The sequence below is a fragment of the Bidens hawaiensis genome, unplaced genomic scaffold (assembly GCF_021521415.1).
Source record: "Bidens hawaiensis isolate Kalapana, Puna unplaced genomic scaffold, B.hawaiensis_p1.1 tig00008535_1, whole genome shotgun sequence".
Lineage (NCBI taxonomy): Eukaryota > Viridiplantae > Streptophyta > Magnoliopsida > Asterales > Asteraceae > Bidens > Bidens hawaiensis.
The window spans coordinates 352,152-366,651 of record NW_027491610.1 but is presented as its reverse complement, the minus strand read 5'-3'; the positions used below and the strand labels follow the sequence as shown (position 1 = coordinate 366,651).

The window sequence follows — 14,500 nt, the reverse complement described above, 5'->3', positions numbered from 1 at the left end:
CTATTATACGGCTCGGATGATGTGACAGTCGTTAATGTGCAAACTTGATTTGACATCATACGGCCTGGATAACATCATATAGCATGCATATTTGGAGTGGGGTCTCTTTAACACCGCGTTTAAAAATAATAAAACTTTGTACATGAATAGGCTATTGCAGAGGCGAAATTCAAGGTCTACAACGCTGCATATCAATCTTTATGTAACAAACTCGGGCCGAAGTAAGAATAATTTCGGATTGAAGTCAATTTGGGAGAGTTCGTTCGATTTGATTGACGTAGTTTTATTAAACTCAAGATCATCATCATGGAGAAGACACCTAACTTAACATAGATTGTTTTGGCTGCTGTTAAATGTATTTCTGTATATGACCCTTTCAAACCTTGCTAAATTAATAGGTTATAACATTTTTGTAATTTTTCTAATAAAAACTTTGTGTTAGATATCATGAGAGAAATTAAATTATTTCAGTAACAAACTCTTTTTAGATTAAGATAGATTAACTAAACAAATTGTGTGACTTAAATAGTGAAATAAATAAGTATATTATTTATATTTTATAATTTAGTTAAATACTAAATCACTGTTATAAAGAGAAACTATGAGAGTATAGTGCACTATAACTTGTTCCATGGAATAATATGTTTTTACATGCAACTTTGAATTTTTTAGCGGTATAAATTGGTCACTGAAAAACTAGTTTCAAGTGTTTTACCTGATTGAATTATGTTTAGTGTAAAAATAGCTCGTTACCAAATCTAGTAAATTAAGAGCGTGATGTGTTAATAATTTCGTCATTCGTAAAAAAAACACTCCACAAACAACCAACTTTAGTTTTATATCTTCACCAATTCGTGTTGTTTTGTATGCAGGTCGATATCCGGAAAAATCTGGGGTCAATCAAATTCTGATTGTATATATACATAATATACAAAATTTGAAATTTGTAAAGTGTGATTGACACTTTTTTTTAAACGACGAGTTTCTTTTTTGAGAGAACAAATGAAGTGGCCATAGTTTCTCAGCCATAAGAGGATTGGACTATAATTAAGCCAGTGAAGACGCCATAACGTGGTTTTTATTTGTAAATATTAATATTATTAATATTTAGGACTCATGCTTTATGAAGTATACTATGAAGTATACGGTTTATTAACATTTCAATTAAACTAGACATGTATTGTATTTTAACAAATACTCCAAAAGAATAAGTAATAGTTCCAATAGTTCGAGGGAAGAAAAGTAGTACAACTATTGAAACATATTGTACGATAAAGCAATACACAATTAAAAGGAACCGTAACCTTGATAAAGGAAATACATTTAAAAAATTAACATATAGGAAACACATCTTTTATCCATTGTTTCAAAGTTGGATCGAACCAGGACCGGAACACCACAGTCCAGTTAAGCACCATGAGTTGTTCACGTACACCATGTCGATTAGTACAAGTTTTCGTTTAAACCAGTAACCGCCTACTCACTATCTCATTAATATTCAACGCGCCATCTCCAACCGATTTATTTATGCAATTCTCACAATAAATTTATTCTATAAAGAAATGTTAGAAAATTTTTAAAAAATTAAATAATAATAATAATAATAACCCTACTACATCAATTACCATACAAATGGTTGAAAGAAAGTTTTAAGCTTTTTCCATTTTCTCCATACAATTACCACCTTCCTATTATTAATTATTATTCCTTCACCTCCAATTTCTTTGTAACAATTGCAGGAAGGATGAACAGGGCAACCAAATTAGCCCTAATTAACTTAAACATTAACAACGATTACCCTTTATATATCAAAGCCTCTTGCTTTCATTCAACCCCTGTTCTTAATCGTAGACGAAAAACCCATTGGGAATCTGTAATCCTCTTTCCTTAATTTTCTTGTTTTTAAAAAAAAAAAATTTAATTCATTCAATTACTCTGTTTTATTATTTATTTATCTTTATTTTAATTAAAAAAACAATGTTTAGAGCACATGAATAACATTAGATTAATTGCATAGGGGATTTAATCAATTACAAAATTTTTAGGTTTTTGGTCAACTAGATTGACATATTAGGGTTAAAGGTTGTTGGGATTTGAGTTACAAGTTGTAAAGTTTCGATCTTTAGCATTCTTGTCGGGTATTTAAAATGTGTACCCGGTGCTTGACTTGGCTCCTGCAGGGTCTGGGGAGGGGCCGCATTAGGGGTGCAAACGAGCCTTAAATAAAAGTTGTTTATTTATCGAGCTCGAGCCTTGTATGTGAAACTCGTTGAGCCTTAATGAGTCTTGTGTTTCTTTAAGTTTGACCACGTTTGGACTTCTATGTATTAATGGAAGACACTGCACTACGGAGCTCGAGCTGAGCTTTGGCTCGTTTAAGGCACTACATGAGCTCGAGCCAAGCTTAGGTTCGTTTAAGGTTTTCTTAAAGATATATAGAAATAATTAAAAAATATATGAATATTAGTTAATAAATAATGAAGTAGCCTAGTTGTTCTCGGGCTTGGCTCGGCTCGTTTGCACCCCTAGGCCGGATTGATAGCTTTGTTAGTGCTAATAGAAATGAAGTATATTAAATATCTTTTGACTTGGATATACATTCCTGAAAGTATGACACAATCTTGTGTATTATTGCGGTTTCATTTGATCATAGTTAGCAATATGTGAATTTAAATCACTTAGTTTTCTAATTGCACCCTTTTCTTGTTCCTAAATTTTGCAGCAGATTGGACGGTCTAGTAGGAGTTCCTCACGGGTAAGAATCTTGGATGCAACCCTTTCTTTTCAAGATCCCAGTTATTCAATTGCTTAAACATGTTGTAGTAGAAGGGCGGGGTCCGGGGGGTGTCATGTACGCATCGAGGCTGTTTCCACAGCCCGAATCTGTAATATGTTTGTGCAACGATTTCTTAAGAATTATAGTTGAAGTATTTTTCACTCAACATCGTTTGTCGTGAAGTGAGATGAGCTATTAGTGTCTAAAAGGCATGATTTTTCTCAGCAGTATTAGTACCCTAAGATACTTAGTTTTGCATAGTTTTACATTTTTCTCAAATTTCGGGTCATATTTGTCTTTCATTAATGTGTATGTTACTTTTTTATCTTACTAGTCATTTAAGATGGTCAGTTGATAGACATGCAAAGCACAGTTATCAAGAATATGATTATCTTTTTTTGTTTAATTTTGAAACTTGAAACTGATTATTGATTTCTTTGCGGTATTTTCAGAGACCTAACTTCAATGGAAGACGACAAAGAAAATATTATGCCAAACAGGAAATGTTGAGGAATGTTAATGCTTTTGCAGAAAATATTTTCCAGGTAAATCTCATAATCAAATGATCACTCATGTATGAATATCAATGTTGAGTTGGTTTAGCCACTTATGTCAATATTAAATGTAAAATATGAGATTTTAGGAGTTTTCTAGCAAAGGTAATTAAATCCTAAAGTTCAAACTTTCGTATAAAGTTCATGTCTGAACACTATAACGGTTTGCGTCACTGAATAAACAAATACGAAAACCACTTTATTAACGTGAAACATCGACAGAATAGTTTTTTTTTTCTGTTATAAATAACTGAGTTTATTATTTTTACTATGGAATAGGTAAATACTACATTTTTAGTATTCTGAAAGGGTAAGTAATTAAATATGAGATTATTAGTATATATGTGAAGTTGCCTCAAAAAGTTTAGCTAAAAAGCGGGTCAAACAGATTTTGTTGCTTAATAGTTGGACAAAACTTACTTACTTACTTGAGTGTTTATAACCTCCTTGTTTATTTTATAGTTCATTAGTTCAATAATTTTGTTGTAATAGTATTAAATATTTATGAGATTCAAAGGAAGTGGAAAAGTATTGAGACACGACATGTGTTTATGCACCCTAAAAATATATGTATTTTGACCCATTATATATGTTACCAAGTTTTGTCACAAGTCACAACTTTTGTCATTAACTTATGTGCTAGTATATCTGTTAAAAAGTTTCATGAATTTATGTTGACATGCTTGTTGTTGTATGTTAGCGTGAGGAATATAAGCCTTCTTCACGCTCATGGTATAAAAATCTTAATGACGGGCCCCGAAGATTCTATGGGCCCTGGCCCAACCCTAAGGGTGCCAATGGCTGGGCCCGCAAAAGTAAGTGTCTTTCCATTATGATTAGTCATTTAGTGAACTAGTGAAGAAGTTCATATGCCTCTTGTGTTAGATTTCTATGTGTATGCCATGTGGCATCTCGCTTGCTAATTTTTTTCAAATCCAAAAATTAAAAAAGTTCAATTTTCAGTCTTCTAATTATTTTTTGTTTTTTTAACATAAGAAATTTTTACATATGTGGCATGCGACATGGCTGCTGACATGGTATCAACCAGTGCCACATCAGCACTATATAGAATAAATGAATAAAATTTAGAATTTGTATTTGTATGCTTTTTCAGAAGGATTTCAATTTTATGAAGAAGATGAAGAAGTTGAGACGATTTTTCGGTCTGCGTTTGGTATTAACGCCGGTTTCTACTATTGGTCGTTTATAAATGATGACCCGCCAAGAAATTCATCGGGCTATTATAGTAATAATAATAATCGGGATTCATGGAAATGGAGACGCCAGTTTGAATCTGATGAGGATGATGATGAGGATTCGGACGATGAGTTAGAAAGAGTAGAAAGTGATTTAAGAAAAGATCGAATTGCCCTTGGTTTGAGTGGTTCTGGCCCGTTAAGCATTGAAGACGTTAAAAATGCGTAAGTTTTCTAAATATTTTGTATAATGGTATTATAGAGATTATTGTCTGCAAAAAATGATTTCAGTTTCAGTTTCAATTTCGATTTTTATGTTATCTAAGGCGGAAAATGATTTTTTATGAACGTCTGTGTTTTGTAGATACCGGGCTTGTGCACTGAAATGGCATCCGGATCGTCACAATGGTTCTTCCAAGGTAACTTTTAAATATGGGACGGGTTGGGTTGGCCCTCAATACAATTTTTTTTGGCATCTTTATTATTTTTTTGAATATTAAATGTTAAAATAGATTATAAAAGCGTATAATCATTTGGAAACACTCTAGTAACCGTTTGGCCCGTTTTCATGTTAACAAGTATTAAAATAGGTTTGGCTAAGGAAACACCACTGCCACATTTTCCACATTATTGACGTTTCATTCGGGCCGTATGACGTGCAGAATCAGGTTATAAGGATCATATGACAGGCGAAATTTTGTCATATGGGTCGTATGACAGTTGGTGTTCACGGTTCACCAAATTACCCGCCCCATATGATATTTATGACTGTTGTAGAAGTGACTGATATGACCACTAACAAAGTCTTAGGCGCCTAAATGACCATTTTTCGCCCTATCATACGGCCTTAAATAGGCGCTGATGTAGTGATGTGTAGACTTGGTATGACATCATACGGCCCGTATGTTGTCATAGGCACGCTGACGTACAAATTTGGAGTGACCCGTTAGTATAATATAATGTTGTACATGAACAGGATATTGCAGAGGAGAAATTCAAGGTTTGCAGTGCTGCATATCAATCGTTATGTGACAAATTAGCGCCAAACTAAGAATAGTTACGGATTCAAGTCAAACGCGGAGAGTTCATTCGATTTATGTGATGTACTCAGTACTCTTATTCAATTCAACATCATCATTATGCAGAAAGACACCTAAACTAACATAGATCATTAGATTGTTTTGGCTGCAGCTAAATGTTTTAGATATTGTTACTGTACAAGTGTTACAAGTATCTTATGTTTTTTTGGCCACAAATGAAATAGTTCTTTATGGATAAGTAAACATGCATTACTGAATTTGTGTCATTATAAAAGATATTTTGTAGTGATTTTTCAATAATAAATGAAAATTTTCATTTTAAATTTTACTAATAGTTATAGTTTTTTAGGATAATCTAAAGAGCTAAATGCATAGATAACCATAATTTAATCTAGTTTCAATTGCACTTTCATGTATTTTGTTACAATCATTTTTATACTAACAATTTTTAAAATAATAAACTTATTTTACTTTTATTAATCAAAAAAGGAATTTTAGAATGTTAAAGTGGAAGAGATAATCGGAGATATCAAAGCGCTCGGTTTTCTTTGGTTTAGAAATAGATCTAAATATAGATCGATAGATTGGTTAAATTGGTGTAAATTTAATTTCATGTAATTGTTTCTCGTGGCTCTGCGCTTCTCTCCGGCTTATGGAGATAGGGCGCCTTTGGGTTGTTTTTGTTGGTTTTATAAAGTGCACAGTTCAAAAAAAAGATAAGCCCTCTTTTATTCATGTGATTTTCTTTTCTTCCGCCCATCTAGCGCCTTGCTAGTTAATGTTTATTTGAACCTAGTACTACCGTTAAAGAAAAGCATGTTTCTTTATTCAAACTAGATTAAGTTTGACATGATCAACAATCAACATGTCATCAATTACAAGATTTTGCAATCCCTTAAGTGACCATCAATAAAACATCTATTGTAATATATGAAAAGAACAAACATAATGTGTTTGCTAAAATCCCCTAAGCGTTATAACTAAAATCTAATTAAAACAAAATTTATAAGGAAAATCATATGCCATATGGTATGCATGCACAGAGAAGACACACTTATATTGGCCCCAGTCCGGTATGTTTTAACTCATCCAGTTTGGCTCATTAAGGTTAGCTCAACGCTAAACGCTTCGTGTAAAATAGAAGTAACCCATTTATCGTTAGAGGTGCAAATTGTGGTTCCTTGTTCTCTCTTATCCTGTTAGCTTCTCTCCCTTTCTCACCGTATTGGTGTTTGTAGAATATTAACCAAGTAGGCAATTATATAGCTTTTATCCCCGGATGTTGTTTTACATTATTCGTTTCTAATATTTATATATTTTTTTTTTGGATTTTAATTTTATTTATTGTAAAAGGGTTTCAAAAATAAATTAGATGTTGCAACCCGCTTTAAAAGTTATCTGAGTTTAGTGAGACCCATGACCCGCTTATTTTTTTTTACTATAAAATTGTTTCTTAATTATACACGGTATCTTTCTTTCTTTTTTTAAATCTGAAATATTTAGTGAGATTAATTTTTAATTTAATGGGATGCTATAACCCGTTTAAGGGTTATCTGGATTTGAAGAGACTCATACCAGTAAATTTTTGGGTCAAATGCATAAGAAGCTTTCATTTGCAAATAAAACAATATGATGGCTTGAGAAGATGTGAGAAGCAACTTGAGAGCTTTTAAAACTTTTGTTTTTATATATATATATATTTAAGATTTATAGTAGTTAATTGAGTTCAAACCATTGATCATTTTAATTTTAGTTCAAAATATTGGCTGTGAATGCTCTAATATATCACTAATGTCAAATGAAACTTTAGTGAGTTAAAAGAGAAAAAAGAAAGATTGAGTAAATTTAGTGGAACTTATTGTAAATATTTCATCATATTATTATTGTGCAAGTGTTGGTGATAATGTTACTTAAGGGCAGGGCCAGCCCATAGGGGTGGCGGGTGGTTGAGGCCCGACACCATGTTAGGCTCGAATTTTTTTTAAATATATTTATTTTTATTAAAAGCAATATGTATATTTAATGTTTAAACCTAGTTATATGACCACTAGCTTAGTCTAGTAGTAAATGGGTATTACTCTCAGCCAAAAGGTTATGGGTTCAAGTCTTATGTGAGACATGTTTAATCCTATTTTTATACAAACATTTTTTACCCAACCCAAATTATAACCAAGTAAACCTAATATAAAATTTAATTGTTTAAACCAACAAAATACTCCTTTTTAATTAAGGCCCAAAAAAATTCGTCTTCGGCTCAATTTTCTTTTTTTTTTGCTTTCTCAGAGCCGAGCCTGCTCAAAAAGTTTCACAAAAATCTCAAAAGAGCATAAAACGAATGTCCAAAAAAATCATAATATATTGGGGATTAACCTTATCCCTAATTACGTTTTCTTTTTTGTTTGTGTTTCTTTTGTCGTATAGCAATTTCAGAACTATGTTGGTGTGTTGTTAAATCTCAACTTATGCCAAAACTAAGGCCCAATTAAAATTCATTTAAGGGGGTGAGGAATATGGTAACAATCTATCTTCTTTTTTTTTCTTTTATCAGCAGAAACAGACTTTCATTCCACAACGAAAGATACATGTACAATCTTATCTGGATTGAGCAATCACATTCAATTACTTGTTCATGACGTATTAAGTGACATTCATGATATATCTCTATAGTTCTTGATATATAATTAACAGCACATTGTTAGATATACATTTATTGGTATAAATTTCAGTTGATGTAGTTTGAAAATAGATTGAATTTTAAGTCGATAGAATGATAGGTTAGTTTAATTGGTGTAAATTTGAGCTAATGCGGTTTTCATGTTGTCGTGGTTTTTCTCCAGCTTATAAAATTTGGTTGTTGGTTGTGTTGATTTGTTTATAAAATTTTACAATTTAGAATAAAAGATATACAATTATTTTTATTAATTACTAGTTAGTCTTAACTCAAATCCATGCATTTTTTTTATTAAACTCGTTTTATTCGAGTTTTACATAATTTCCACTTACCAATTTATATACAAAAATTGAATTATATTATAATAAAATATTTATATGTGCAAGATTGCGTAAATAAGTCCGTGAACAAGTCTTTCATAACTAACATCATTAGCGCATTCACATCAACAACATCATTCTTATCCCCATACCCAAAGTTTACCTATTGTTCGACATTAGGTACCCCACCACATTTCTCATTCCCCATGTTATATGGGTATCAACATTAAACTCTTAAATTTGAGGTTCTATTATTCACTCTCGTATAACTGTTTGTTATATTTTTAAAAAGTGGTTGTGAGGTGAATTTTAAAGGTGAACAAAATTTTAAAATAAGTGTGTATTTTAGTAAATTATATTAAAGTGGATGAAGATTCCATTATGAATGTTCTAAGAGCATTCTCATCCTATTCTCTATAAATATGTGAGGGAAGTTTGTAAATTATAGGGTGGGGTGATGAGTGGTTGTGAGTGTAAATTATAGGGTGGAGAGAGAAATGTAGTGATTTTTTGGGGAAACATTTGGGGAAACATTTGGGGAAACATTGTTTTCCCTATTTATTTTTTAATATTTGTTGGATTGGTTGTGAGTAGAGGAGAGAGAAAACTGTAATGATAAATGTATAAAAAATACTATTTAATTAAGCATGAGAGAGAAATGTAGTGTTTTTTAGTGTAATTATAGGGATAGAGATGGGGAACGGATTGAGAATGCTCTAAGCATGATATAGGTCGTCACGCATTGTGTATACGCTCTTATTGTGGGTTTCACAAATTTACATGACAATTCCTTTTAACAAATTTTCGAAGCTAAATCTCATAGATTTTCAACGTTGTTGATTCCAATTTCTTTAGCGAATTATTTATTGCAAAACAAGCCTATATTGGTAATTTCGGACTCCAAGTCATACGTCAATGAACTTGAGGGACCAATATTGATAAGTAGGTCACGGTTATGCTTACTAATTGCATTGTAGTTAAAATATGTAATGTCTTGGCTAGAATGTTAAGATTAGTCTATAGAACCCAAGTTATTGTTAGACATTACAGAACACATGAGATGCAACTGAGTTACGGTTAATCAAGAGAAACACGAGTTATATGTAATAAGAGTTTTTGAGTTATATTTCTTCGATGATATGTGGAGAACCATATAATAGTTGTTTGTGTATTTTACGTTTTGGTTAGTCATATCAATTCGTACTTGAGTCAAATGTCCCCTTAAAATATGTGTTTAGCTACATTCATGGCATATCATACATATATAGTTTATTGTATATGTATTGTATGTTAGTTACAATTTTAAACTAGTAGCAAAGTTAGTTTATAAATAAACAAGCTATAAGTTAGTAACTTAGCATTTAAGCTTTTATTAAAAGGCACTCTAATTATTAATTGAAGATGAAACGAAGATCGAGTTGTGCACGTAAGATGGATAGCATTGCAGGAAGTAACATACTTAGATTATCTCTTCACATATCCCTCTCTATATATAATTATATATGTGTGTGTGTGTAGTATGTTCACAACATGTGAAATTGTTTCTAAGATGGCATTGCAAAATAGTGAGCTAGCTCAAGAGCTACTAGCTTCTCAAACTCACATATGGAACCATATTTTCAGCTATATAAACTCCATGTCACTTAAATGCGCAATTCAGCTACAAATACCAGATATCATCGATCGCCATGGTTCGCCTATGCTGCTTTCGGAGTTAGTCGACGCCCTCGCCATAAACAAGGAGAGAATTCCTTTTGTCTATCGGCTTTATGCGCATCCTTGTTCACTCCGGTTTCTTTGTGAAACAAAATTTATCTCCCACACCCGAAGGCACTTATGACGAGGGAGAAGGCTATTTGCTCGCTCCTGCTTCTCGATTGCTTTTAACGGAAGAGCCATTAAGCGTTAGACCTCTTTTGTTATCCGCGACGGATCCAATATTGATGGAACCATTGCAACACATGAGCAAATGGTTCCAAAACGATGACGTAAACCCATTTTACACAGCCCATGGGAGAATGTTTTGGGATATGGCAAGCCAAGAGCCGAGGCTTAATCATTTCTTCAATGAAGCGATGGCTAGCGATTCAAGGATTGTCACAAGTGTCATTCTTAAACATTGTGGGGATGTTTTTGAAGGTTTAGATTCTATTGTTGATGTTGGGGGTGGTACTGGGACTGTTTGCAAAGCTCTTGCCGACGCTTTTCCCAATATTAGGTGCATCAGTTTTGATCTTCCTTGTGTTGTTGATGGGTTGGTTGGAAGTAAGAACTTGAGTTATGTTGGTGGAGATATGTTTGAAGCTATTCCTAAAGCTAATGCACTTTTGCTTAAGGTATTCTTAAATCTTAATTATTCTCCAATACCTATTTTGATGCATGTAATCATGAGTTTATTTTCCACAAATAATTTCACTATTTTTGAAAAGAAAGTTTGATGATGATTTGTGTTGTACAAGAACATTCTACACGATTGGAGTGACGAGGAATGCGTTAAGATACTGAAGCAATGCTTTGAAGCGATTCCGAGCAAGGAAAATGGAGGAAAACTGATTATCATAGACATGGTCGTGAAGGTTGACAACATAGAGAATACTGAAATACTCGAGACTCAACTCTTATCTGATATGCATATCATGACTTTGGTGACAGGAAGAGAAAGGAGTGAAAAAGATTGGGCAAAACTCTTCCTTGATTCTGGCTTTACCGATTACAAAATAACTGCAGTTTTGGGGTTGAGATCTCTCATTGAAGTTTATCCGTAGATAAGTCGCACTGCCAACGTAATTGCTATCAAATCTACTAAAATATGCAACTTCTTACCATGTTTGAACTTGTTTGTGTTGTGGTTCCTTTGTACCAATGTTGTTGTTTTCCATCTTATTATTATTAAACTCTTGGCAGTGCTAAGAGGGTGTGCAAGGTATGTGGTGTACAAGACTCCAAAAGTTCATGTACATATAGATAAATATTATTAATAGTGTAACAATGTTATGTTACTAATGTTGTAATTGGTCATGTTAAGTTGTAATGAGTTCTAAACTTCTAATGGGTCATAAATAGGTCTTAATTAGTTGTAACCGACCATAACAAGTCGTAAAAGGACATACATACATATATGTTCATCTTGACAATATATCATTGTGTTTAACAATGTTACCGGTGTACATTTACTATTTTTGGTTATTATTGATCATGATCGTTAGCCATTTTTTACCACACTCCATCCCAGTTATAAAATGTTGTACATGGACTGGCTAATGCAGAGGAGAAATTCAAGTTTTGCAGTGCTACATATCAATCGTTATGTGACAGTTTTTCGGTCTGCGTTTAGTATTAACGCAAGGTTCTACTATTGGTCGTTTATAAATGATGAACCGCCAAGAAACTCATCGGGCTATTATAGTAATAATAATAATCGGGATTCATGGAAATGTAGACGCCAGTTTGAATCTGATGAGGATGACGATGAGGATGAGGATGAGGATGATGAGATAGAAAGAGTAGAAACTGATTTAAAAAAGACCGAATTGCCCTTGGTTTGAGTGGTTCTGGCCCGTTAAGCATTGAAGATGTAAAAAATGCATAAGTTTTCTAAATATTTTGTATAATGGTATTATAGAGATTATTGTCAGCAAAAAATGTTTCAGTTTCAATTTCGATTTTTTATGATATCTAAGGTGGAAAATGAATTTTTTATGAACATTCGTGTTTTGTAGATACCGGGCTTGTGCACTGAAATGGCATCCGGATCGTCACAATGGTTCTTCCAAGGTAACTTTTAAATACGGGACAGGTTGGGTTGGCCCTCAAAACACTTATTTGTCGGGCATCTTTGTGAATTTATTGAATATTAAATGCATTAAAAAGATTATAAAAGCATATAATGTTAAAATAATAATCTGTTTTTCTAATGGAGGCTTAATCATTTGGAAACACTCTGGTCATTATTGAACCGTTTGGCCCGTTTCATGTTAAAAAGTATCAAAATAGGTTTGCCTAAGGAAAGCCACTGACACATTTTCCATGCTATTGACGTTTCATTTGGGCCGTATGACATGCAGAATCAGGTTAAGGATCGTATGGCAGGCAAAAACTTGTCATATGGGTCGTATGACGGTGTTCACGGTTCACCAAATCACCCGCCCCATATGATATTTTGACTGATGTGACCACTAACAAAGTCATAGACTCGTAGGCGCCCAAATGACAATTTTACGCTCTATCATACAGCCTTAACGATATGACAGGCGCTGATGTGCAGACGTGGTATGACAATATGACATCATACGGCCCGCATGTTGTCATAGGCATGCTGGCATATAAATTTGGAGTGACCCATTAGCATAATATAATGTTGTACATGAACAGGATATTGCAGAGGAAAAATTCAAGGTTTGCAGCGCTGCATATCAATCGTTATGTGACAAATTGGCGCCAAACTAACAATAGTTACGGATTCAAGTCAAACGCAGAGAGTTCATTCGATTTATGTGACGAACTCTTATTCAATTCAAGATCATCATTATGCAGAGAGACACCTAAACTAACATAGATCATTAGATTGTTTTGGCTGCAGCTAAATGTTTTAGATATTGTTACTGTACAAGTGTTACTAGTATCTTATGTTATTTTTGCCACAAATGAAACAGTTCTTTATGGATAAGTAAACATGTATTACTGAATTTGTGTCATTATAAAAGATATTTTGTAGTGATTTTTCAATAATTAATGAAAGCATTTCATTTTAAATTTTACTAATATTTGTAGTTTTTTTAGGACAACCTAAAGGGCTAAATGCATAGATAACCATAATGTAATCTATTTTCAATTGCACTTTCATGTATTTTGTTACAATTATTTTTATACCAACATTTTTTTAAATAATAAACTTATTTTACTTTTATTAATCAAAAAGTGAATTTTGGATTCTGTACTGAATAGTGTGCTTAAATAAACCTTTTTCTAGTCATGTGATTTTTTTTCTTCCTCCCATCTAGCACTTGCTGGTCAATGTTTATTTTAACCCAGTACCACCGTTAAAAAAACATGTTTCTCTATTCAAACTAGATTAAGTTTGACATGATCAACAATCAACATGTCATCAACCACAAGATTTCGCAATCCCTTAAGTGACCATTAACAAAACATCTATTGTAATATACAAAAAGGACAAACATGTTGTGTTTGTTAAAATCTCATACCCGTTATAACCAAATTTTATTTAAAAAAAGATTTAAAAAGAAAATCATTTGGTACAGAGAAGGCGCACCTATATTGAGCCCGGTCCGGTATGTTTTAGCTCACCCAGTTTGGCTCATTAAGGTTAGCTCAAACAGTGGCGAAGCTTGGACACGAATGTCAGAGGGGACTCAAAATGTATTATAAAAATCATAAATGAGGGGGGGGGCTCAAACTTTTGGCCGAAAACAGGTAAAATTACACTATGTATAAAAACTTTCAGACGAAAAACAACTAAATTTACGCTCATGCGCGAAAAAACAGGGGGGGCACCCCTGGCACTTGATATCCTTCGCCCCTGAGCTCAACGCTTCGTGTGAAATGGAAGTAACCCATTTTATCTTTAGAGGTGCAAATTGTGTTCTCTCCCTTTCTCACCATATTGGTGTTTGTAGAATATTAACCAAGTTTACCATAAGTTCCACTAAATTTACTCAAATTTTCTTTTTCTCTTTAAGGTCACTAAAGTTTATCAAAGAAGAAATATAATTTGTTTTCTTTTTTTTTTTTTGTAACTTTACCTAAAAACTTAGTTGATTTGTAGTTCTAACGAAAAAGAAACACGATTGATACATTGCAAAGGTAAAACTTTACGGGTCTTAAAAAGACAAGAAATTTATATCGAATACAATTGCTATGCAAGTTCCAATCATAGGTACGTGTTGAGAAATCGTTTTTGATGTTGATTCTAAAATTACCATT

General features: G+C 32.9%; 1 protein-coding gene and 1 pseudogene across 1 annotated transcript; both read left to right on the top strand.

Moving 5' to 3' along the window:
* The first annotated feature begins 1,648 nt into the window (after positions 1-1,648).
* LOC143529371 (uncharacterized) lies at positions 1,649-5,771 on the top strand. Its single transcript, XM_077025186.1, has 7 exons — positions 1,649-1,873; positions 2,723-2,755; positions 3,229-3,341; positions 4,031-4,149; positions 4,448-4,751; positions 4,891-4,945; positions 5,503-5,771. The coding sequence occupies exons 1-7, from the start codon at positions 1,745-1,747 to the stop codon at positions 5,575-5,577; spliced, it is 828 nt and encodes a 275-aa protein (XP_076881301.1). The 5' UTR covers positions 1,649-1,744; the 3' UTR covers positions 5,578-5,771.
* A 4,335-nt stretch (positions 5,772-10,106) lies between these two features.
* Positions 10,107-11,322, top strand: LOC143529321 (trans-resveratrol di-O-methyltransferase-like; annotated as a pseudogene).
* Positions 11,323-14,500: the final 3,178 nt, after the last annotated feature.